Here is a 23822-nt window from a genome sequence, read left to right as displayed (position 1 = left end):
CAGTTCATCCATTTAACAAATAAGCTGTAATTTTCTCTGGATCATCCTCCTGAAAAGCAACACACATGACATTGGAAGCTTTGTTCCCTTTTTTGGAAGGTAAAACAGAAATGTATTAACAATGCCGTGATGGTGTTGTTATGGAGAAGCCCCCCCTGAGCTACACTTCCGGTCTCACCCAGTGCTGGGGTCATTGTCCCGGGAGTGGACACAGGAAGTGGAGGTCTCCATGGCGACCACAGAGGCGTGGTGCTGTTTACACCCACCGTCTCTAGGGCTCTTTTCCATATAAACGCTCAGTAGCATTTATTAATAGCCATTCGTCCCAGAGTTCACTGCCATGGCCAAGCTTGTCTGATTATTGGACCTAATGTGATCATGGACACATTATTTGCAGGAGAAAATCGGGCCAAGAAATAATTGCCAATTTCCCCCATGATACCAACATACTTATTACTATATGAACAAGCTCCTGTAGTCAGCAATGACTTAATTGGATTTATCATATTGAATCATGAGCGAACTGCTATTCTTCCAGCAAAGTGAAGGTTAATCTAAAACATTTCAGTGGTAACTGCTTCTCACCTTTGAGTTAAAAGGTTCACTGGGAATGTAAAAGTGCTGCTTAACCTGTGTGTGTGTGTGTGTGTGTGTGTGTGTGTGTGTGTGTGTGTGTGTGTGTGTGTGTGTGTGTGTGTGTGTGTGTGTGTGTGTGTGTGTGTGTGGTAAGGCCATGTTCCCGTTTCTTCCATCCTTTACCCTTTTATGATGGCCCATTTAAATAAATCCAGCAGTCATTTACCAGCTGTCAAATTACCCATGCACCCTTTGGAGCTCTGTTTTTCTGTGAACCTGTAGTTACATTTAAGCTTTGACAGAAACTGTCTGGATTCAGGAACATTTGGTACAATGAATTCTTTTCTGTGAAGTAATGTTTGAATAATGTCCTAAAATACTGAGTTTGTGTGTGAATGAGCTGAAGGAGCACATAAGAGGAAAAGTAGCTAACAAGTCTACAAATAACGGGTACAGAAGTAGCAGAGATTATAGATATCAGAACATACTGTACAGCAACATACAGTCATTTCAATAGTGTTCTGATTTTCTTTTTTACAATGTTGGCTCGTGTCCTTGGGACTCCTGCAGCACATTGTGTTAATTTCAATTCCTCCCTCTGCTTTGTCCCGTCTCTCCCTCCACCCCACTCCAGGCAATAACAATAATAGGTCCTGCGTGGCAAAGTCGGGCTCTTAATTTAGCAGTGACACATGGCACCGTGTTCTTCCAGAAGAAGGTCCCCACGTTCTCGGGGGGTCAGACTCATATTTTTGTGGCGGTTCTGCAGTTGTGCCACCTGTCAGTGTTTAGCCAGTGGAATGTGGAGGGAGTTAGCGTAGGCCCAGTGCTTCATTCAGAATGACCAGCCACGATTATCTTCTGCTGTGTGCACAGACGGGCCTAAGAGGCCTTCAGTCGTTTTTAATTACAGTGTGGACAGTGATTCTAGCGTGGACTTGTTCCAGCCCGGCCTGGCCTCCCTGACTCAGGTGTCTTGGTAGCACACTTCTCAAAATACCAGTCGCACAAAGGCTAACGCTTTGTAGTTTTTTTTTTCTGTCAGCGAATCAAACAGATAAAATCAAAGGGTTTGTTTCTGTTCTGTTGCTTTCTCTCTCGTCTCTTTCATCTTAAGGAATTCCTGGTTGATTCCCGATTGAAAGCTTTTTTGCGAGCATGTTTTAAGGAGCAGTTTTGTGAACTGTAACTGTATGTATTTTAAATGCTAACCAGGGTTGTGCTCTACATCTTCTTTTGCCATGCAACTTACTTACCTGTTTCTTAAATGTCATTAATGAGAGCATAGTACCCCTAGCTTTAGGGGGCATTTGCTAAATTGATTTAGAGCTAGTCCTGAAGCCCAAATTAAAGAGTAGTAACCAAGTAGCCTATATTGCGGTCTGACGATCTCTAGATGAAAGACGCTCAAATGTGCAGTTGGATTAAAAGCTTTGAACTCTTAACGCTGAGTTGACTGTGAAAAGGTCAAGGAGAAAGAACAAAGCAATGCTACTGTTATTTCAATAAATGATCTGTCTGGTGCATTTAAGAGCTGCCAGTAAAGTTGATCCGCCATTAACAGTGTGTATGGTGAGTTTATCTGCTTTCTGCACTTTGTTCTGCATTAAGATTTAGATCTGCTTTGCTTTTCTGGTAAGACAGACTGGGGGTGACTACATTTCACATCATTACTAAGTTTTAGGTGCATGATAGAAATTATGAAATGGATGGGGAGGGGGTTATTAGATAGTATGCTGAACTGTGAACTGTATGAACAAGCAGTGCCAAAGATGAGAGGATGGAAGAAGAACCAGGAGACAGATAGAGAGCAGAGAAGAGGCAGAATGATGTCATCCCCCACTTTGTACGGCCGCTGACTTGACTGTGGGCAGAGCCTCATGCTCCTTCTCCCTCCATTTCTCACTCTCCTGTAATATTGGTCCCGCTCGCACTCTCACTTTCCCACAGCTCAGATTTCAGGAAACCAACATCCTCTTCTCTCTCTCTCTGTCTCTGCCTCTCTCCTTCTTTCTTTCTCTCAATTTAGTCTCTCTCTCTCTCTCTCTCTCTGTCTATTTCTGTTAGAGCTGCCAAGTTCCACACACCAGCCACCACTTCCTAGTCATTAGGAGAGAGAGAGAGACAGACAGACAGACAGGGAATAGGGGTGGCACCAAATACAGTTTAAGCACTGCAAGTCTTCCTGCTGAATGTGAAAAAGAAATAAAACAGCTTGAGAGGCAGTAAATAGCAAGGCTACGTTTCACTGCATGCCCCTGAAGCCATATTACTATCTGTGGAGGATAAACAATGCAGCTGTGTAATTGACAAGGCAATTCAGCTACTGTGCATGTCTCATGTTCTGCTCCACTCCCAAACAGTGTCATTCAGCTCGTCTCATTCTTCTGTGATTGTTCATCAGAGTGGTAAATCTAGCCAAACGAGATATTAGGGTTTTAATATTATCATTTTATTACAGGTATGATTACTCATTGGATATTCCGTATTGTCTTCTCTATGTGTAAGAAGTTGTTTGTAAGGTTTTTCTTCCCATGTGCCTCATTTTGCTCATCCAGAAAAGACCATGGGTTGTTGGATGTATGCCAGGCCACATTCCAGTTTTGCTAAGTCAGTAAAGGATGCTTCTAATCAAAATAGGTTCTTTTGTGAATCCAATTACAGTTAATCATCTTCATCCATCTCAAAAGAATCGTTTTAAAATGCAGATCTGCTTTGAGACACTGCAAGGACTACTGGGCTGCTCAGAGAAAACATTTCATGTGTTAACTGGTGCTGTTGTCTTGTTGACAGTCATTCCCATAGTGATTTCCGAGCACTAGAGCAGTGAGCAGTCTATTCAGTTTCAACTCTGAAGAAGCGTTGTCGCTGATTTGCATTTCTAACATAACCCCAAAGCCGAAATGTTGCAGATGTTGACTCTGCAGTGTCAGCGTTCTGCACTCCTTCTTTTCCATTTACCCAAATTAGGGTCCAACTAGGTCATTCAAGAGTGAGTTAAGTATAGGGAGAAGTTACAGTAGGCTGCTGTGCCATATCCTCATCTGACAGACAATTTACCAAACAGGCTAAAAAAAAAATTAGATGGGTGAGTCAAGTCAAGTTTATTTATAAAGCCCTTCATCAGAAACTCTAACACTAAAGTCTCAAAGGACTTTACAGAGAGTGAGCCTACCTAGATCTAACTAATCAACAAACAGTCACAAAAAAAAATGATGCAATACAATATGCAACAAAATAAAACGCAAGGAAACAAAACAAAGCACAAGACACAAAATAGCATATTGGAAAGACATAACAGGCCTATCTAGCCTACTTTGCCGAGTTTAGGCTAACCGGCACCACCAACCTTAGTCCCTCAGTGAAGATAAGGAAAAACTTTGATACCCGATATGGGGTTCACGATTCGATACAACCCCGATACGATGGAATAAAAGATCAATGACAGCAAAGTCTGATTGTGCAGAATTATGTTTATTTCTCAGCCACAATTTTTTCTAGCAATGGCATTGGCTTGCTAGAATGTAAACAACAATTTAAAAATATTATTACAAAGTGCAAATAGGGGAATGGACGAAACCTTGGTTGGGGCAATTCAAAAAGGGATCCCCCACCAGGACAGCTGAGTGTGCGATAGATGCCAGTGTGTGAACTGTCAGTCAGCGTTATTGGTACAGCCCAAAAATGTTGTCTCCTCTTCTCCATATGCTTCTCTGTATGAACTACAGTATTTCCTCCAGGCTGAAGGTGAACTCTGCCTGTGGGACATTGCAAAGGCAGACTGTAGAGTTGTGTTGCAGGGACTGTTGACCTGTAATATATATATATATACTGTATATACACGCACACACACACAAACACTTTTCTCTTTATGAGGACCACAGACTCGCCATCTGAGGAGACATCTGTCTGCATTTACTGTATAGCTGCACACAGTCAGTCAGTCTCTCTCTCTCTCTCTCTCTCTCTCTCTCTCTCTCTCTCTCTCTCTCTCTCTCTCTCTCTCTCTCTCTCTCTCTCTCTCTCTCTCTCTCTCTCTCTCGAGTGAAAAGTATAAACCATAGAAACCATTCAAACGCTAGTCTCTAAACGTGCTCTTGAGCTCCGTAAACTACACTGACACTACAGCATGTGCAAGTTCTTTAGTGAAAATGAAACGGCTGTTGTTTTTGTTCTTTGTAACATTTATGTGCCGTATATGACAAATCAAAGCACATTCCTTGCAGACCTCAGTGGTGTTTTCTTTTTCATCAGTTTGTGCCCATCCCTTCTCTTTATAGTTGATTTTATGACTGGTTGTACTGTACGTGTTTTATGTCTGAAGTGCAATTTCCTCTCCCTGTGACAGTGAGGGGGGTTGGGGCCTGTTTTTGAAGGTGCTGTAGCTCTATTAAAAGCAGGGGAAATGAGTTTCTGCGTAGTATGTATACTACATGACAGTCTGGCTGTCCGTGCCTTATTAAGCCCTAATGCACTTCTATAAATACCACCAAAAGTTCACGCTATATTGTCATCTTTTACACATGTGCTAGAGATGCACACTGACATGCTAAGCACATTCTCTCATAAGTAAACAAATAATAATAACAGTATTTTTTTTTATAAGACACTTGAAAAATAGTGTTACAGAATACTTTAAAAACAATGAAATGGCTAGAAGGCACTCGGAGAGCGCAAACCTCCAACAACACTGAAAAATACTCCAATTTTCTGTTACACCCAAAGACATCATTCCTATCACTTAGATTTTAAGTTAAATTGATTTCTTGACCCTGCAAACATACCCTACGGATTTGGAATTGAGTCTCTATCTCTGTTAATTTAATAGTTAAGGCTAAAACATTATAATTGTCTAATGGCAGAGCTCACAGATCCAGATCACCACCAAAATCTAATCAATTGTTCCTTTGCCCAATGCCCATCTGTCCGAATGTCATGGACATCCGTTCGTAAGTTTTTTTTTAAATATCCTGCTGACAGACAGACAGACAAACTACTGGGGGAGGGACGTTCAGTTCATGCATTTAACATGGAAGCTTCAAGCTAAACTTGGCAAACTCGGTGAGCACCAAACTTTCATCCAGGTTTTTTTCAGTTCTGTGACTCCGGTCAGAGTGAGTGTATTGTTCTGGGGGTGGTGATGGGGAGGAGGATGATGCCACGCTAAAAAAATGGAGAAAAATGTTAAGGCAGCATCAGGAATGATGAGGAGAGCGCTGCTTGAGGTTCTCAGACTGCGCTCTGGCTCCAATAGGGTCAAAAGATCTGAGCTGTAGCTCGGAGCAAGACTGGGTAGAGCCTTAAAACGTCTCTTACTTTCAAGTAAAATCTTGAAATCATTTCCACGCTGAGAGGCAACCAAAGTAGAGAAGTGAAAATATGAATACAATATGATCCTGTGACATGTGTTTCATCTTTGCCAGTAAACCTGGCAGCAGAATCTGACTCAGCGTGGAGCAAGTTCACATATGAACCCACAAAAAGGTGTAGCCTAGATATGAGAGTTCACAGTCCAGTGCCAACTCACACACCTTAATGAAACGCATTCAAACTCCCAGCGGCGGAATATATAATACAGCGCCGCCACAGCATTCTGAGCTGTCAAAGCTTGAGCTTAGGTTTGATGACAGTGACAAACACAACTGCCTTTCAGAAAGATGACTTCACATCGCAGAAAGCTGACCAAACTTGATCCTTCACTCCTCTCCAACAATGGCAGCCATTGAAACGGCTGACTCACACTGTTGGACCTCTCCTTAGTGTCTTTTCAGAAGGAACCTCCAAGGTGACATCTCTCAAACAAAACTCAAGTACAGAAAGAATACAATTCAATTCAATTCAATTCAAGAACTTTATTGTCATTGTGCAAGCACAACGAAATTGCAATTACGTCAACCTCAAATGGTGCATTGAATTAAAACTTCACATATATACAAAGACTTCCCATTTACAAAGAATAAATAAGAAATATAAAATATCAGCATAAAAAGTACAGAATCTAAGCAATATACAAGATATAAGCAATAAAATACAATTAGCGATAAAATACTATATTTTATCGCTAATAATTAACCAAATAAATAATTTGGTTGGAATGATTTGATTAATTAAGCAATACACGTCAACTCAGCAGGATTTCAAGGTGCGTTACATATTCTGATCTTAAAAGAAAGCTGCACTGGTTGGTGGTTGTAACAAAAGGCTTCATTCAGATATGTTTTTAGACAACAGTCAATCAAAAGATGTACTACAGTTTGAAAATCTGTTGAGGTGTGTGTGTGTGTGTGTGTGTATATTGCTTCATTAAATCCACTGCATTTGAAAAACGAAGGACACACTTTTTTGTTTTCTCCAATAAAACAAGCCACTGTTTCACAGTGTTTTGCAGACAAATTGTGTCAAGCCACAGATCTAAGTACAGATAAGTCCCAGCATTAATCTTAACCTTGGTGAACCGAGATAACATCTGATCTTGGATCAGTGTTTAAGTCTAGTCGTGCTTTGAAAAAAAAGCTCAAAACAAGAGGATATATTGTGTGTATTTTACACATCTACGATTTGCTTTGTATACCGATAGCTGACTTCTAATGATATCTTTCTTGGGTAAGATTAGGGCCTGGGGCTTTGATCAGGGGATCTGTTAGGTCTTGGGAAAAGTCACCTCAAGCTGTTGATTTCAGGTCAGATTACTTGACAGTGATTCCTACTCTCTGACCATTCAGGTGATGTAACCAGATCTGTTTCTGGTTCAGTAGTTTGGGGAGAACGGAGACAAGAAGAGGCCAAGACAGGCTTCCTCCAGCTGAGCTCCGTCTGCCTTGACACTTCCTCCAGGGCACAAAACTCAGGCTTATCTCCATCAGACCTTTTCTCCCAAGTTAAACACACGCACACACGCGCACACACACACACACACACACACGCACGCACGCACGCACGCACGCACGCACGCACGCACGCACGCACACACACACACAGACTCAGACTCACGCAGACACAGGCTGCTTAGGTGGAATGACATCATGCTTCAAACATCCTCTCTTCCTTCTCTCTCTCTCTCTCTCTCTCTCTCTCTCTCTCTCTCTCTCTCTCTCTCTCTCTCTCTCTCTCTCTCTCTCTCTCTTCACTCTCTCTCTGAGGACACCTTGAGCAGCAGAGTTACTGTTTGCCACTCTGAATAGATCATCACTCTACAATGTGAGTGGTTTTGGCCTTGCGTATATATAGCTCATCTGTATTGTTTTAGCTTTGCGTATACTGTATATAGGTCATCTGTATTGTATGTATATGGTCATGTTCCTTTCTAGTATGGGGACTGTGCATTTTGTTCATTTGAAAAAAAGGACAACATATGTAATTTTGTTCGCCTTTAGAAATCATGTAATACGACTATTGGTCTTTCACAGTTTTCCTTTCAGTTTGTTGTCCAAGGACACATTATTGTTCTGTTGTACACTAGTTTGGACCCACCTGATTGAATGTACTATGTTTTTCATTATCTTAAATCCATTTTTATCTTAAGGCTTATGCTTAAATTCTTGAAATTTGTTTCTTAGACAAATATAAATAGTGAAGTTGATGCCTATGTATGAATTTCTTTCCAAAGGCTTTGCCTTTCCATCAAGGCAAAGGGCGGCTACTTTAAAGAATCTAAAATATACAATAGTTTTGATTTGTTTAACACTTTTTTGGTCACTGCATAATTCCATTTGTGTTATTTCACAGTTTTGATGTCTTTATTATTATTATAAAATGTGAAAAATAGTAAAAAATAAAGAAAAATGTCTGTGTCCAAACTTGGTAGTGTACAATACATAAAGAATGATGTTACTTACAGTCGATATTTTGAACTTCAACACTAGAGTACCATCCTGTAAGACCAACTCCCTTCACATTACATCATCCCATCCCCCAACTGAACCAATCTGAGCAGAATTCCCCCATGCCGCCGTGAATCATTCCAATGCTGTGGGTAATGCAGTTTACCGTAAATCCATCAAAAGAGAATGGTGGAGGAAGCAGTGGAGATGGTTGTAATTGGAAGATGTAATACGATTGGCAAAAGCCCCGGTGTTTTTCTGGAGGAAATGGCCATTAGTTGATTGTCCTCATGTGATGGTAAACAGAGCGGCAGCCAGCTCGGCCCTGTGCTGCCCAGCGCCGCCGCCGCAACCCTAAATCCCCCCCTATCCTTTAAGCAGCGAGCTGACCATCTGTTCCAGGCGCCAGGCCCTAGCTCAACACTCAAACACACACACACACACACACACACACACACACACACACACACACACATTCATCACAGGGGTCCAGATGAGCACAGTGGTCAGTTAATACCTGCTATATGTTTGTGTGAATGCAGCCATATGCAGTTACAATAGGAGTGGTGTGTGTGTGTGTGTGTGTGTGTGTGTGTGTGTGTGTGTGTGAAGTCGAGTGAGATGGTTTGTGTTTTTTCTTACATTCATATCAATTCATATCCGTTTCATATCAATCAGAGCTGTATGCATCATCTCATCAATAATGACTATTTTATTATTTGTTTTTTCATTTTTCCTTCTTTAAATAATGCTTCATAATTGTATGTAGCCTTAATATTTTCTTCCTTTTTTCTTTTTTCTCTTAAGAAAAGTCTAACTAGGGACAGGAGTTGGAAACTAGCAATAGACATCAGTTGCATCGACTTGTTTGAAGTGGCACGCTGTTAATTTGCATTGTCCCTATCAAATCAACTAAATAAATAAATATGGGTGTGTGTATTTGGAAAGGGGAGAGCCACTGAGTGCATGTGTCTGTATGGCACATGGTAATATGAAAGCTGCTGAGGCGACACATGGCCGGTCAGGCAACACTGTGGCGGGAGGGGGTTGAATATGGGACGACAGGAACTGACCAGGCAGGGGTGCAGCATTGTACCAGTTCCCAGCTGGAGTCCTTTGCACTCCTCTTTGCGCACCAACTATATGTGTCCCTGTTCCATTTCCTGTTTTCATTTGTTTTTTTTCTGCTGTGCTCTCCACATGCAGTTTTTATGTGCAGGAGGCAGAATCGAGAGGACTAATAACAAAAACAAGAGGCCAGTGTTTTTGACAGAGAAGTATCTCTGTTGGTTGGTAGCAGATGCATAGTGGAAGGAATTTGAAAGAGGGGTTAACGGCACGCTTTTAGTAGAGCAGGTTTTGGAATTTGACAAAGGAGAAAAAAACATACATCCCATTCTTTAATGACAGATGCGGGACAGAATCAAACATATGAAGAAGTGAAGCCCAAACACTACTCTGTCTATACTCATTAGGAGCATAGTATCACATGTGGTCTCCACCTTCCTCTTCATACATTGGTTCCTAATATTTAAAATAAGTTAAAACTTCTATGATCCCTGTGGGGAAATTAGGTCATTGCAGCAGCAAATAGGTAATAGGATTCAGCAGGGGAAAAGACAAAGAGAATAATATAAGCACATAAATTGCATATAAAATAAGCAATAAAACAGTAAAAAACAAACAAAAACAATAAAGCATTAAAATAGAATGTACACAATGTGGGGTTATAAAATGTATGCTGCTATGGTGTCAGTTTAAACAGACTATTGGTGGGAGGGTTATAGATTGAGGATGAATGGATTGAGTTACAACTGTTACTGCATTTAGTTACAGTTGCAAACAGGTTTTACTAGCAGTCACGATGTTTACTTAAATATGGATTACCAGCATAATAAAATTCTGAAGAACAAGTGAATGGCAACAGTCTTTAATAGACAGGCAGGTATATTGGGTTGCTTCCTTGTCTGTTTACTTCAGTCATGTGCAGTTGTGTTGTGTGTTGGGTTATGTTGCATCGCACTGCATTGCACATACAGTAGATGTTCTACCAGAATTCAGACAATAAAGGTCTTAGTGGGCACCGCCACCAGACACTGAATCCTGTTTGTGCAAGTAGCACTGGAGCTTGTTGGCTGTGGGCCAGTAGAGGTGTGTGTGTGTGTGTGTGTGTGTGTGTGTGTGTGTGTGTGTGTGTGTGTGTATACAGAATAATCAAACCACCTGCTCTTTCCATGAAATAAGCTGACCAGACGAAAGATCTCCTGTTGATATCACCCATTATATCCAAGAGGGAGGAAATGTAGATAGAGGAGAGGAGACGAGTTAAAGAATTTTTAAGACTTGAGACAAAGGAAAAATCCACCCGTGTATTTTTCTTGTCCCTGCGGATAACTGGCCACATATTTCCAGCGCAGCTACAATGGAGTTTGATAGCAAAAATTGTTTCAACTCTCTATAACATCAACTGAAATGTCAGGTTTTGTTTGCCAGGCCCATAAATCACTCAAAGAGCAAGGGCTTCTTTCTAGAGCTGCTGTTTTGCACCGACGTTCAACAATCATAAAGAGAGAAATCCATCGTAGAAGAGGCTGAGATACCCTTTAACCTAATTTCTCCACTGACAGTAGCCTCAATAGACCAGAATGCAATGCAGCCACACAGCGTTGCGTTTTGAATAAGGGGGGCGACACTGGCTTTTCCTTGACTGGAAAATATTTTGCTCTTTTGCTCTCACTGTGCTGTTACTCTCACTCGCCATTACTCTCTCGACCTGCATGTATAATCCACAGTTGTACAAGTTCACGCCCTTTCTTTGGGTGTTGTCAAAAGTCGTTCTGGGAAAAGTAGGAAATCACTAACTGAAGGAGAAGTAGACGAGGCAGGTTGAGGGAAAATGGGTAAAACAAAAAGGAAAATACAACACGTCAGTGAAAGGCTATCTGGGTGGGTTTTTCCTTTAAGACATGGGCTGTGCAAAAAGGGTGCTACTACTTCTTAGAAAAGTGGTCACAAGTTTTTGCGCACCCAGTGTATGTTTGCATGTGTGTATATATGGAGATTGAGACTGTTACATTGACTTCTCAGAGCTTATACGTTTGGTTCCCTCATTCACTTGCGTATTAAATTCATTGTAGCTCCCAAGTAATTTCTCTGCTATCATCAGGTTTGGGACAGAGAGTTTTTGTCAGCAGCTCAGTCATAATACCCCTCTCTCTCTCTCTCTGTGGCCAACACTAACCCCATGATGGCCCTCTGCTGTGTATTAAAGGGGGAACTTGTGAATGGTGTGATTGTGTATTCAGTAAAGAGGATGGCAGCTGCTGGTCTTGGCATTGGGGTGAGCTTATGTGTGCGCTCGGGAGTGTGGATGCGTGTGTGTATGCATGTGTTGATGGTAATCCTGTAGATCCAGATGACTTATCCTTTATCCTTACTCATTATGAGTATGCATGTTGGGCTCCCACAAAATAATTTGGCCCTTTAGTAGATTACATAATAACACATGGGGTCTTTGTGTCATAATCTGACAAATTTCAGAATCTGACAAAGGTAGCAGAGTGCTGTGTTGAAATTCTTGGTGTTAGATGGATGGCAAAGTAGGTAGATCTGTGCTGTCGCTGCAGTTTCTGAATCTGTAGAGAATGATTGTTCATCCCTGCTTGGAAATTCTGGGGTTATTTTGATTTACTTTAGGTTTATTGGTTAGGTGTTTTCTGTGGTGTGCAGACTGGAGCGAGTGATGTTTCTAATTTTAGATCGTTGAAGGTATTTACCATCTTTCTGTCCCTCTCTTTTACAGTGGTGATGTCTTGAAGCTGTGGTCCCTCCAGCCCAGTGAAGGACGTGCCAGTACCGGGTGCTGCTAATGGGAACTCCTGCTCCGCCATGAGTGCTCGTGATGGCGGTGGCGGCATTGGTGGCATGGGCACCCTGGGCCGGCGGCAGCGCTTCGAGAACTCCGAGTTCACTGTACGCATCTACCCAGGCGCCTTGGCCGAGGGCACCATCTACTGCCCGGTCAGCGCCCGCAAGACCACCACAGCCGCTGAGGCCATCGAACGTGTCATCGAACGCCTCCAGTTGGACCGCACCAAATGCTACGTGCTGGCCGAGGTGAAGGAGTTTGGCGGGGAAGAATGGATCCTCAACCCCAACGACTGTCCCGTGCAGAGGATGATGCTCTGGCCCCGCGTGGCGCTGGAGCAGCGCTCCTTGTCTGGCGGGGAGGACTACCGCTTCCTGCTGCGGCAGAAGAACCTCGATGGTTCCATCCACTACGGGGGCAGCCTCCAGATGTGGCTGCGGGTCACCGAGGAGCGCAGGTGCATGGTGGAACGCGGCCTGCTGCCCCAGCCCGAACCGCAGGGCGACCATGCTGACCTGTGCCGCCTACCGGAGCTCAACGAGCGCTCGCTGCTGGACAACCTGCGCTCACGCTTCCGCCAGGAAAGGATCTACACCTATGTGGGAAGCATCCTCATCGTCATTAATCCTTTCAAGTTCCTGCCCATCTACAACCCCAAGTATGTGAAGATGTATGACAATCATGCGCTGGGAGAGGTAGAGCCACATATTTACGCGGTGGCGGATGTCGCTTACCATGCCATGCTGCAGAGGCGGAGGAATCAGTGCATCGTTATATCTGGGGAGAGCGGCTCTGGGAAGACTCAGAGCACAAACTTTCTCATTCATCACCTAACTGCTCTCAGCCAGAAGGGATTTGCCAGTGGAGTTGAGCAGATCATCTTGGGGGCGGGGCCAGTGCTAGAGGTAAGCAAGTTTGAGTGAGAAGTAATATGCTGCACAAAATTTCAGATTGTTGTTGTGAATGCGCTCTTATAAGGCCTGCCAAGAATGCTGACTGGTTCACACAGTATGTTTTAACCAATTTGGTTAAAACATAAGAAGAACCGTATGCTAACCATTCACGTAACACCAATGAGTCTGTGCTGATGTGTAAAGTATACACTTCATCTGTCTGCATCGTCTCTAGTTTGCCTATATAGACAGACTATTACTACCTTATTCTAGTGGGGTTGTTGTGATAGTGTGAGTTGCTGTGTGCGGCCGGCTTGTAACATTAGTTATGCAACAGCGCTTGGCCACAGCTGTCTCCATGGCTGGCCCTGAGTTGTGCCTGCCCCATACAGAGCTTTATTACAGTTTCAATCCAGCTGTGTGGGGATTATGTAGTGCACAGAGGAGCTTTCTCTCTTCAAGTACACAGTGGCCTATCAGTGGTTACAGTTGGACATTCTTGTTGTTTTTGTGATTACTGCCATTTTTTTTTCTGTCTGCACTGTGGAAAGTTTTTTTTTTTTTTTAAAGCACTTTCAAGGTAGAAGGGGGGGAGCTTCTAGAGGCCCAAGCAAAAGTTGTGAAGGAAAAGGGTTATGTTTTCATATCTCCCAAGACATTCCATTCATATTCTTCTTCTTCTTCTGGGACTTGTCACTCTAATGCAGGCCAGTCAGAGGGTTTCAGAAGTTCACAGCCGCACACATTTTTTTCTCATTTGTCTTCAGATCACCTAAATTCCTGAATATTACACAACACCCTTCAACTGTATAGGCACAATGCAGCCAGTCAGGACCGCAAACACCGGATGAAGATTGTTGACAGCGTTGTCATATTTTACAAGGGTTATTTGCTCACTGTCACATCACCTGACCACAGGCTGTTTACAATTGTTTCAGTTACATTGCACAGGGAATTGCTCAGAGAAATGCCCTCTGGCATTCCTTGTCCTGGGGGAATTCAGAGAGGCGCTACTGTTGTAATCAGGGAGGAAAAAACTCGACCAGATAAATGTGTTCATTATTACCAGTTTAGGCTATCTTGAGTTTATGGCCAGTCTCCCAGGGCTGCTGTTGGCTTTTTATGTTTTCCAATAACAGAATATCAATTCTAATTCATTCTAATTCATTTTGTAGACATTTGGTCGTCAACTTAAAGTTCTCCCCTTACATATCGGTCTAAAATTCTGCTTAGCTTATGTTTATGTTCTTAGCATCAATGCCAAGCTGAAAATGTGAGGTTCAAAGCCAAGTTCAAAAGTCACTAGCATGACAACGATCTTTCCAACAGGTAGCCCCACACTGTATTTTATTACTTCCCAGGAATGCTATGCATTGGTGTGTCACTACAGTTAATGTGTAAGCACAGTGGGTTAATCTCCAACACAGCAACACGACTGAGTGGTTTTGAGTGCAGAGGAGCAGCCTTTAATTGTTTGCACAGTAAGATTGCGTATCTGCCTGTTGGTGATTGATGCCAAGACTGGAGCTGGGGTTAGGCTACTGCTGAGAGAAAGAGAGAGATGAGGAGGAGGGGAACGGCAGCCAACATTACCTCATACCAATACTCCATCTTCATTTCCTCATAGCTCTTTATTCAGTTAAGTACAAGTGCCACACAGGAAAGAGAGTTGGCATTTATTCAATATGCTATGAATAAAGTTGCCTTTGCCATTGAAACACATTACATAGAATATGCATATGTTTTTTCAGATTTTTTTTGTATTGTTTCTAGTGATACTTCATCCCAGCATTTTGCCATTGCCATGAAGTTCAGTGCAACTGGCAGTAAACAGTATTGACCCCTACTGGAGTTAATGTCCTCTCACCTCAGTGTGAAGAGCATTTAATTTAAACTTGACCACTCTGACATGGGTCATTGGCTTTAAGGAACTTGCTTCTGCTGGCTTAAAGAAAGGACAGAAGCTACCATGAAAAGACCTGAAAGATTACCCTACATCAGCTATATCTACTACAGTATTGATCTGCCTTGCTTTCTTTGAGTAGGTTGTGCGTGATTGAATTCGATCACCCATTAGTCCTTTTTAATGGTGCTTGTATGGCTACTGCTTGGTTGTATTCAGGCTTCTCTGCCACATCTCCTTTGTTTGCATTAGCAGGCTCGCTAACTTCACAGCAGCCATTGACTTCTGAGGGAGCAACCTTCACCTACAGTCCTCATACAAGTGGCTAGTTTTATAGCTTATTTCATGCACCAGCTGCTGTTATCGGAGGGCTATTTTAAAGGGTCAACAAGCTGGTGGAGGTGATGGTGTACAAAGTAAAAGTCATCAAGGTGGGGGGCCCAGTGTCACATGTCAGGGGGCCCAGAATTCCTTGCAGCACCCCTTATCACAATTATCACATTTTAAGGCCACAGGCTATGCAGACAAACAAGCATAGTCTAGCTGAAAACTTTTTTTTGGGAGGCTAATAAATGGTTGGAGAGGAATCTTGGCCAAAAGCCAAGAAAACTAATATGAGACTTTATAAAGTTCATAAGTACGTTGTAGCATTGTGGAGTTGTGACAGGTTTGATTTATTGGTATTACGTGTGTCTGGATTCCTCTCTCAAGGAATTTTTTTCATTTATGAGAGGAAGTTGCGAGATAAAACATAGAAGGTGTTAACTATAGGATTGGCATATCACAAAACTATGCTAGAAATATAATACTCTGTAAACCTTGACTTATCCATGGAAGGTTTGCTAAGTATGCTTGCTGTTTTTCACACACATTCACACCTGGGAGCTGCAGTACCATCAGTCTTTTACTGTTGGCCACTCAGCCACTCCACTAGAGAAGTTGGGGGTTCAGTGTCTTGCTCAGTGGCGCTTCAGTGTTAAGTTATTAAGAGGTGGAGCGTATTCCCTTTCCTGCCCAGCCAGTGGTCGCCAGCACAGTTCATCATTAAGAACATGATGATATCAAAGACAAAGGCGGTGGTGACCCATCACCCTCAGGCAAAAAATAGAAATACTGTAGCAAAGCAGAGCAGACAGACCTTTTCCAATGACTGTCAGTTGCAATCCAAACTCGCCCCTAGGCCCAAGGCATGCAGAGAGACAGTGTGTTAACTCTTGATGGAAGATTTCACTTACAAGAGGTTTTAGTCTTTTTGGAGAGCTGCCAACAGCGGTAGTCGGCTGTTAAGATCCTGACAAGCCCTGTCGCTCAAGTGCTCAAATTAATGAAACTCAGTTTGATGGCGATGAATACATACACTGAAGACATGATAGTGAGGACAAGGACATGTTATGGTGTTAGTTAAGCACCATGAGCTAATGCTTTTAGGTTGTGCAGGGTGAAGTTTTGTGTTTTATTTAAAGGACTTATGGATGTTCCAGATCACTTCTGGGTTATGCTTATAACGAGATTGTTTTGGGGTTTAAGTTAAAGAGGGAAATAGATTCTACCTGTTCTCACCTTCTCCTATTATTATCTTCCTTCGGGTCTAAAATGACTCTCCAGAATGAAGATGTATGCAAGTGCATGTGAAATATGACAAATACTTCCCCTACTGTTTGTCTAGCACTTATCTGCTGTCCATCATTCCTGACATTGTTTACAGGCTTGTGCCAGATATGGCTGAACTTGGCATTAACCCCCTAAATTCCTCTAACTACATACATAGCTTACTGGAAATTGATGTTTTTAAATCACCTTTTGAACTTGTTTGGGTAGTTTTTATGTTCCGCCACCATAGTACATGGTATGTTGTCGTGGTGGCGTCCATCTCTCTCTCTGTCTGTCTGTCTGTCTGTCTGTCTGTCTGTCTGTCTGTCTGTCTGTAGACGCATTCTTGTGGACACAATAACTCAAGAACAGTAGAGTAGTAAAGTACTTGCTGCATAAATTTGTATATTAATGACGAAAAATGGCCGGACGTTAGGCAGCTCAAGTGCCTAGAGTTGTTTTAATCTTTTGCACAATTAACTGTACAGCCATGAATGAAAAATGGATATGAAGGAAAGCTACAAGTACAGCATTACTGTTGCAGCCCATATGCTTTATGCTGCACTTGGGGTTTTTCTTTCTCTGTTTGCGACCTATTTGTCCAGCAGTGCTCATCAGTAATGACAGCCTGTAGGACAGGAAACGGTGTATGCTCTCTCTTTGAGAGATGGCGGCCGATGTTCGCCCAACGCAATGTAATAGTTTGCCTCATCCTCTATTTTTAGTTATATGTGACATTTCTACACAAAGCAAATAGCCTTGACAGATTGATATGTGAAGAAATGTTCCCCGGCTGGTGCTCTGTAGAGAAAGGCTGGGCAAAGTTTTGAGATAAGGGTTGATGGTATATATATATATATTTTTTTAGTTTTCTAGTTCTAGCCAGTTATTAAGAACCCTCTTCTAGCATTTAACTACCACTCAGGCTTTGAATCCAGATGTCAGCCTGTCAAGACTTTTGGTTTTCAGGTGTTAGCCTCACATTTAAGAGTGATTGAAAGCACAGTTGTGGGATTGTGTGTTGTAAGTGGGTACGAAGGTGCAAGATGTAGCACAAAAACTGAAGGATACGTTGTGAAACTGAAAAGTGAATCGCATTTTATATGGAGGATTACTGGGAATCAAACAAATGGAATTCAGATTTTGGATTCGGGTCTTTTCATGGCAGCAATACAGGAAAACCAGAGACACCTGGCCCAACTTACTGTAATTGTTGAAACTGACAAAAACAAAGCCTGCGCACAGGAAGCACGCTCATTTGTTTTTACATGTGAGAGAAGTGACAGCTTAATATGAGCTCAGCTGTCTCCTGTACTCCCCCGGGTCAAGAGACAGAGTATGGGGTTACTTAACGCTGCTCTCTCCGTCGGTGCATCATCAGTATCTGCTTTCGAAGACCAAGGAGTTGTCACAGGGTATTAGTGTAGGAGCAGCTGTGTGTGTGTGTGTGTGTTGCAGGGTCAGTGGGCCACTTCAAGGCTCCTGCACTGCAAGGCAAAGCACTGCTACTGCTGCCATCGAAGGATATGCAAACACACTTCCATGCACACACACACACACACAGACAAATGAATAGACTCACGCACGGACATGTAAGCTTGTGCACACACACACACACACACACACACACACACACACCGCCCACCTTTGTATGCCGAGGTGCCCTCAGAAAAGTCAGACATCCATTAGCTCTCATGAAGATTTATTGCCTGTCTGCCTTGTTCCCTCTGTCAGTAATGACACTTCAGTAAAAGCTAGTGTTGCTCGGGGGATACAGTATGGCGGCAGACTAGACCATAAGGCAATAGGTCAGACATCATAGGCCCTGGTTAATGGTACTCTTTTGTATGGATGCCTTTAATTTCACACTCTCCTTAACAAATTTGATTGGGGCCTGTAGTTCTTTCTCAATGTGTGACCTATCTGGAGAAACACTGATGAGTTCAATTACTAGTTGGATTACATACATTTTTCTTCAAGTATTCACAATTTGTGCATGTAATGGAGCTGCAGGCCTTGTTGGCCCGGTGAGTGCTGCTGGAGCTCCTGTTGTGCTCCCCAGTGTTCCCGGCCAACAGAAACACTCCCAGTGTGAGTCAACCCAGGTCAGCAGTTTCACCTCTCAGCATCTCCTTCACCGCTACCTCAGCACACACACACACACACACACACACACACACACACACACAGTTGCACATTTAATACCATCTCCCCAGAGTCCCCCTAATACTGAGTCGGATTAGTGTGCATTACGGGATCTCCCCCAACTGGGCGGGGTCAACTGAGATTTACTGTGCTCTGAAAGTGGTTGTTTTTCCTCTTCTCTGTAAAAAAAGACGGGATGAGAGAGAAACGGGGAACGACTGAGCACCGTTCACCCGGTGCGTCCCTCTGTTTAGTGAGAAAAATCAAAGTGCCATGTGTTTGTAGAGGTGGAGGTGATGTGAAACTAGGGGAAAGAGTGCAGTACTGGCCAGTGTGAGTGCTTACACAATGGGCTGGGCCTATAGGCTGGACTCCCTGGTTAAGTAAAGGGCAAGGTGCAAGTCTCAAGTGCCATAGTATGCTCACTGTACTGTAGTTTAAGTGAAGTAACAAACGTTTTGGACTAAGAATACACAGCAGCATAATCCACAAGCACTGTGTACCACAGTATTGTTTGTGTAGCAACCTGAGTTTAGTGGCATAGTTGAAGAATACAGTTACAGTAGTTTCTGAGCAAGTACTGTACTCACCATGGTATGCTGGTTGTGTAATGGCTGGCCATGTGTTTAGAGTTGTCTGTTTATTATTCATATGTTGCTGAAGACTCAAGTCCTGTTCAGAGAGATCTGGAACTTAAAGTTACTTGATAAAACTGCGGTTTTCTTGGAAGCTTCCTCCTATTGGTTGAAATATCTCAACCTATAGAAAGGTGGGTTGCTCTACCAATCCAATCATAGAAGCTCCAAACCAATTTCTTCACCAATATTAGCCTCAGTAGACCATAATACAATGCAGCCACATGACATATTGCGTTTTGAGTAAGGGGCGCAACTGTGATCTTGGATACGGCCCAATGTTCATGAACTCGGTGGCTAGCTATATTTATATACCCATACGTCGACCTTTGATTGAAAGCAACATGTTCACGCCCGTCCTCTGGGGGCTGTGGAAAGTCATTCTGGGAAATGTAGGAAATCACTAACTGAAGTAGAAGTTGACAAGGTTGAGGGAAAGTGGATACACCAAAAAGTGAATTATCTATGTGTGTGATGTTTCTAAATGTTTCTGTTCTTGCAGTTGCCTAGCCTTTATCTACCAGTTTGATATGATTATGAATAAAGATAGGCATCACCTGGACTGCTTCCTGAGTCTGGTGTCTTTCCTCCTCTCTTCCATCCTCATCATGGTCATCGCTCAGACTCGCGCAAGTCCACCTCAGGAAGCAAACGAGTGACATTAAGTGCTTTATTCACCCTCCATGGTGCTACAGCTGCAATAAAAAAAGAGATGATAAGCAGATCGATATCGGCCTGTTCTAAATGCCTCCACTTAGCTGGGTGTAATTAGTCAGTGGAACAGATATGAGAGATTACAATGATTGTTCTACTTTGTGTGATACTGCTGGAGTCTCTTGACCTTCCAGCATCTCTGTTATGAGAGCTGTGACAAAGCTGTTGTGGTGAAAACATGGCAGATGTCACAAATGAGACAAGAGAAAATCAACCTGGAATCAGTTTAACTTTCTGTTCATTTTGTTGTTAGTTGAGTCAAAAATATAATTATTCTGCATATAGATGTATTTTGGGTATGTCAGTGAAGCCTGGGCTTTAGAAGTTAAAAAATCTGTCGCGATCTGTCACATATTTCTATAGAAAATTTAAATCAACTCTACAATAGTTCCAGTGGGAGTGGGTTATTTGGGATTTTAAAGTTTTCAATGATGCAAGCAACAAGCAACAGCTGCAAACTTTCTAACATGATTGTTGTAACTAACTTCTTTTTGCTCAGCGAGGAGATGAAGAACACCAACAGCTCCTGCTGTTTCTTTTCGCTAACTTTATCTCACCACTATGGTGCCAAGCTGTTTTTTTTTCTGAGACACTGTATACATGAAGACTGGTACCACTGCTTGGCAAAAGGGAGGCTTCACAAGAGCCAAGTAGAGTACGTACTGTTCCCCCTTTGTCAACCTGTCTCAACAAAATAAAAAATGACTAATCGGAGGGAAGTGTTGATACGGCTTCTTACAATTGATGGAACAGCTTGAGGTCAAGGGTTACAGAGAAATTTGGTTGAGCCATGTCATTGTAGGGCTCAAAGGGGTCAGAGTGATTTGTGATTAGTTGTGTGTGCTTTGCGTTGTGTGTCTCCTTGCATCAAGTCACAGGAGGCAAAGGTCCAGATTTACAGGACTTTGATCAGACTTTATCCCAGCATCCTGTGTTTTGGTACACTGTAGTTGTGCTCAATGCTGGTGATGGAGGCTTTTTGATGTCAAGGCTGCATGAATTGGCATGCATGGTTGTCAACAAGGGTAACCAAGCCTGTCACAAAGAGTCTATATTTTGTCAGCAGATTTTTACTGTAGCCGAGGACACATTTTTATTTGTTTTTTACAGGATCTGTAGCCTTGGCCGCTGTGTCTTGTGTTTCTCGCTGCAGTGCCAGTGAGCCAGCTAGTCAGTAGTCAGCCACAGATTCTGTAGCCACTGGTGGCCTAACAATGTGCCTGTGTTTGTGTCCCCTCACAGGCTCTTTATTTATGCTGGGGCATGCAAGAGTTTGCAGATGCCTTGTCAGCAACACACACACACACACACACAGCACAGTCAGCACCTGCTGTCAGACTCCGCCAGCTGCCCTACTGCCCTGGCTACACCTGCACCTTCACCAGTGTGTCAGACAGAACAAAGCTGGACAGACAGGACTTCATTCTTTGCTGCATAGAATAAGAGACAGTGTGCCGGCTCTCTCTACAGTGTGCTTGCTGTCTGTTAGGGAGTCTTTAAATAAGGGGAAGTTACTCTGGAGTGCATCTGTGTCGTTAATGGCTTTGCTTCACTTTTTTAGAGTTTATGTTTCATAATGGAAAGGCTGAATGGTTTATGTTCAGCTGTGCTTTGTCTCAAATGTGATGGGAAAGCAAGTTATATTGAAATCTCTGTTTTGCGTCTCCTGTTTCTCGCAGATGACATGCAGAGACACAGAGACACAAACACACACACTGTCCGCCCTCCCCTCTGCGGCCTTGACTTTGTCAGTCTGCAGCTGGCTAGATGCAGCTTTCCCCCGTCCGCCCTCCCTCAGTAACTCTCTCCTGTCCTGACTGTGTGAAGGAGCGGATGTGCAGGACTTGTTTTAAAACCCCTCTGTGGATGCTCAGTCATGCCCCCTCCCTCCCCTTTACTCTCCTTCTGTAGGAGTGGCAGGAGAAAGCGACCTCAAAACATTCCTAAAAGTTCTCTTCTGATTCTTTTTTCTCTGCTGTAATGTCAAATTTGAATAAAAAATTGTGGGCTGTAAAGGGCCTACAAACTGGGGCTAGCTTGTTCAGTTAGATTATTTATCTATAGCCTATTTCTCCTAAAACACTGAAAGTAAATGGAAAATCAGACAAATAGAAAGACAAATAGAAGCCGGTTACAATCCGAAACCACCTCCTTCCCTGCTTTTCAACACGCAGGCCGTTCCCCCCGACCGATTTTCCATCCTCGTGATTTTGAGTATCAATAAAGTCTGTTACATAAATGTTGAAAGCACACCCTCTGCTCCACACTTAAGTTATATAAATCCACGGAGGTGACCTTTGTGCTGTGAGGTTCACACACATCTGGTGGTGGTGTGGTTCGTAGTCGCTCTGCTCTCCCCATATGTCCAGATGTGTGTGTGTGTGTGTGTGTGTGTGTATGTGTAGTAAAGCCTATAGTGTGAAAGCGCACACATCTGGAAAGGAGCAGGCTGGGATTCGAGAACATGAGGGACGTCACCCTGGAGTACGTCGCTCATGGAAAGAACATCCCAGCAGGCCGCGTGCTTCTCTATACATTTTCCTAGTTTGTCTTGGTTTTGCTGGCATCAGGTTGAAGAAAGTTGGTTTAGATTTAAGCTTGTCTCTGAACGGCAGGGGATCATCTGTTTTGGCTCAGACAAGGATGGACACCAAAACTTTTCAGGGAGATTAGATAGCGACTTTCATACCCATGTAATGTTATCACAGCAGGAAGAGAAAAGGATGTCAAGTGTCCTTATCTTCTTCCTGGTTCTCTCTCTTTCTTTCTCCATTCCCCTCACTCCGTTAGCCAATAGCTACCGTCCATCTGACCTGCCCTCCACTGGCCTGTCCCAGTAAGAAGACAAGTGTCACCGCCATGCTAAGAATAAAGCGTTTGTTCCTCTGGGAATGTTGCCTGCGGGATTGGGACTGACTCATTAACTGTCCCCAACAATGGCTCTGAAGAGGCACTGCGGTGCGTTTTGCGAGTGTGGAGCTATGGTTCCCACCCACCGTAAAGCCTTTAACAGCCCGTATCTCCGCTGTGCACCAGACATCACTGCTTCCATTCAGTAAACCTCGGCCTTAGGCGTAAAGCGGAAAAGGACCATGACAGAATAAAGAGATTAGACTTATGACTTATGCTCTGCGTGGCGTTGCCCTTTGATGTTTTATACTTAGCCCATATTAGTCTTAGTTTGGTCGCCATGCTAATAATGTCATACTTTTGACTAGTCAAGACGCCTGCGTGCACAGCCACTTGTAATCGGGTGCTGGTTGGTCGCAGGAATACAGAACAGTCCATATAAAGAAATGATCTAACCACACACTGTGATGCTTTGCTGAAAATGTAATCACACCTTTTTTTTTCTTTTAGCATTTGCAAATAGGCTTATAAATAGAGCGAAGAACGTGTTAAGCTTGTTCCTTCTTCAGGTTCGCTTATTGTATGCACCAATCGTTTCGCTTGTTCACTCCTTTTATAAGCCTATTTGCAAATGCTATAAGAAAAACAAAAATGTTATGCTTTTATCATTCTCTTTGGGGAAATTCTCTTTTTGCTTGCCAAGGTGCCGGTTGAAGGATGGTCTCTGTAGCCACCAAACATCTGTGCTGCTGAAAGTGAGTGAAATAAGTGTAAAACATCAAAGAAACTGCCCTACAAACAGGCAACGCAGGGCTTTAACCCAGGCTG

General features: G+C 43.0%; 1 protein-coding gene across 5 annotated transcripts in view; it reads left to right on the top strand.

Annotated features, from left to right (window-relative positions):
* The window catches only part of myo9aa (myosin IXAa), a 112127-nt gene that overhangs the window by 12964 nt on the left and 75341 nt on the right, over positions 1–23822 (top strand). For all 5 annotated transcript variants that reach the window (XM_078288297.1, XM_078288279.1, XM_078288254.1 and 2 more), the window contains exon 2: positions 12199–13169. In XM_078288297.1, coding sequence (XP_078144423.1) covers positions 12285–13169 — 885 coding nt within the window. In that variant the 5' untranslated portion in view covers positions 12199–12284. The remainder of the gene's footprint in view (positions 1–12198; positions 13170–23822) is intronic.

This window comes from Centroberyx gerrardi, chromosome 1, assembly GCF_048128805.1.
Source record: "Centroberyx gerrardi isolate f3 chromosome 1, fCenGer3.hap1.cur.20231027, whole genome shotgun sequence".
In the NCBI taxonomy this organism is placed as follows: domain Eukaryota; kingdom Metazoa; phylum Chordata; class Actinopteri; order Beryciformes; family Berycidae; genus Centroberyx; species Centroberyx gerrardi.
Note: the sequence above shows the minus strand (reverse complement) of the source record. Positions and strands in the feature narration are given on the sequence as shown.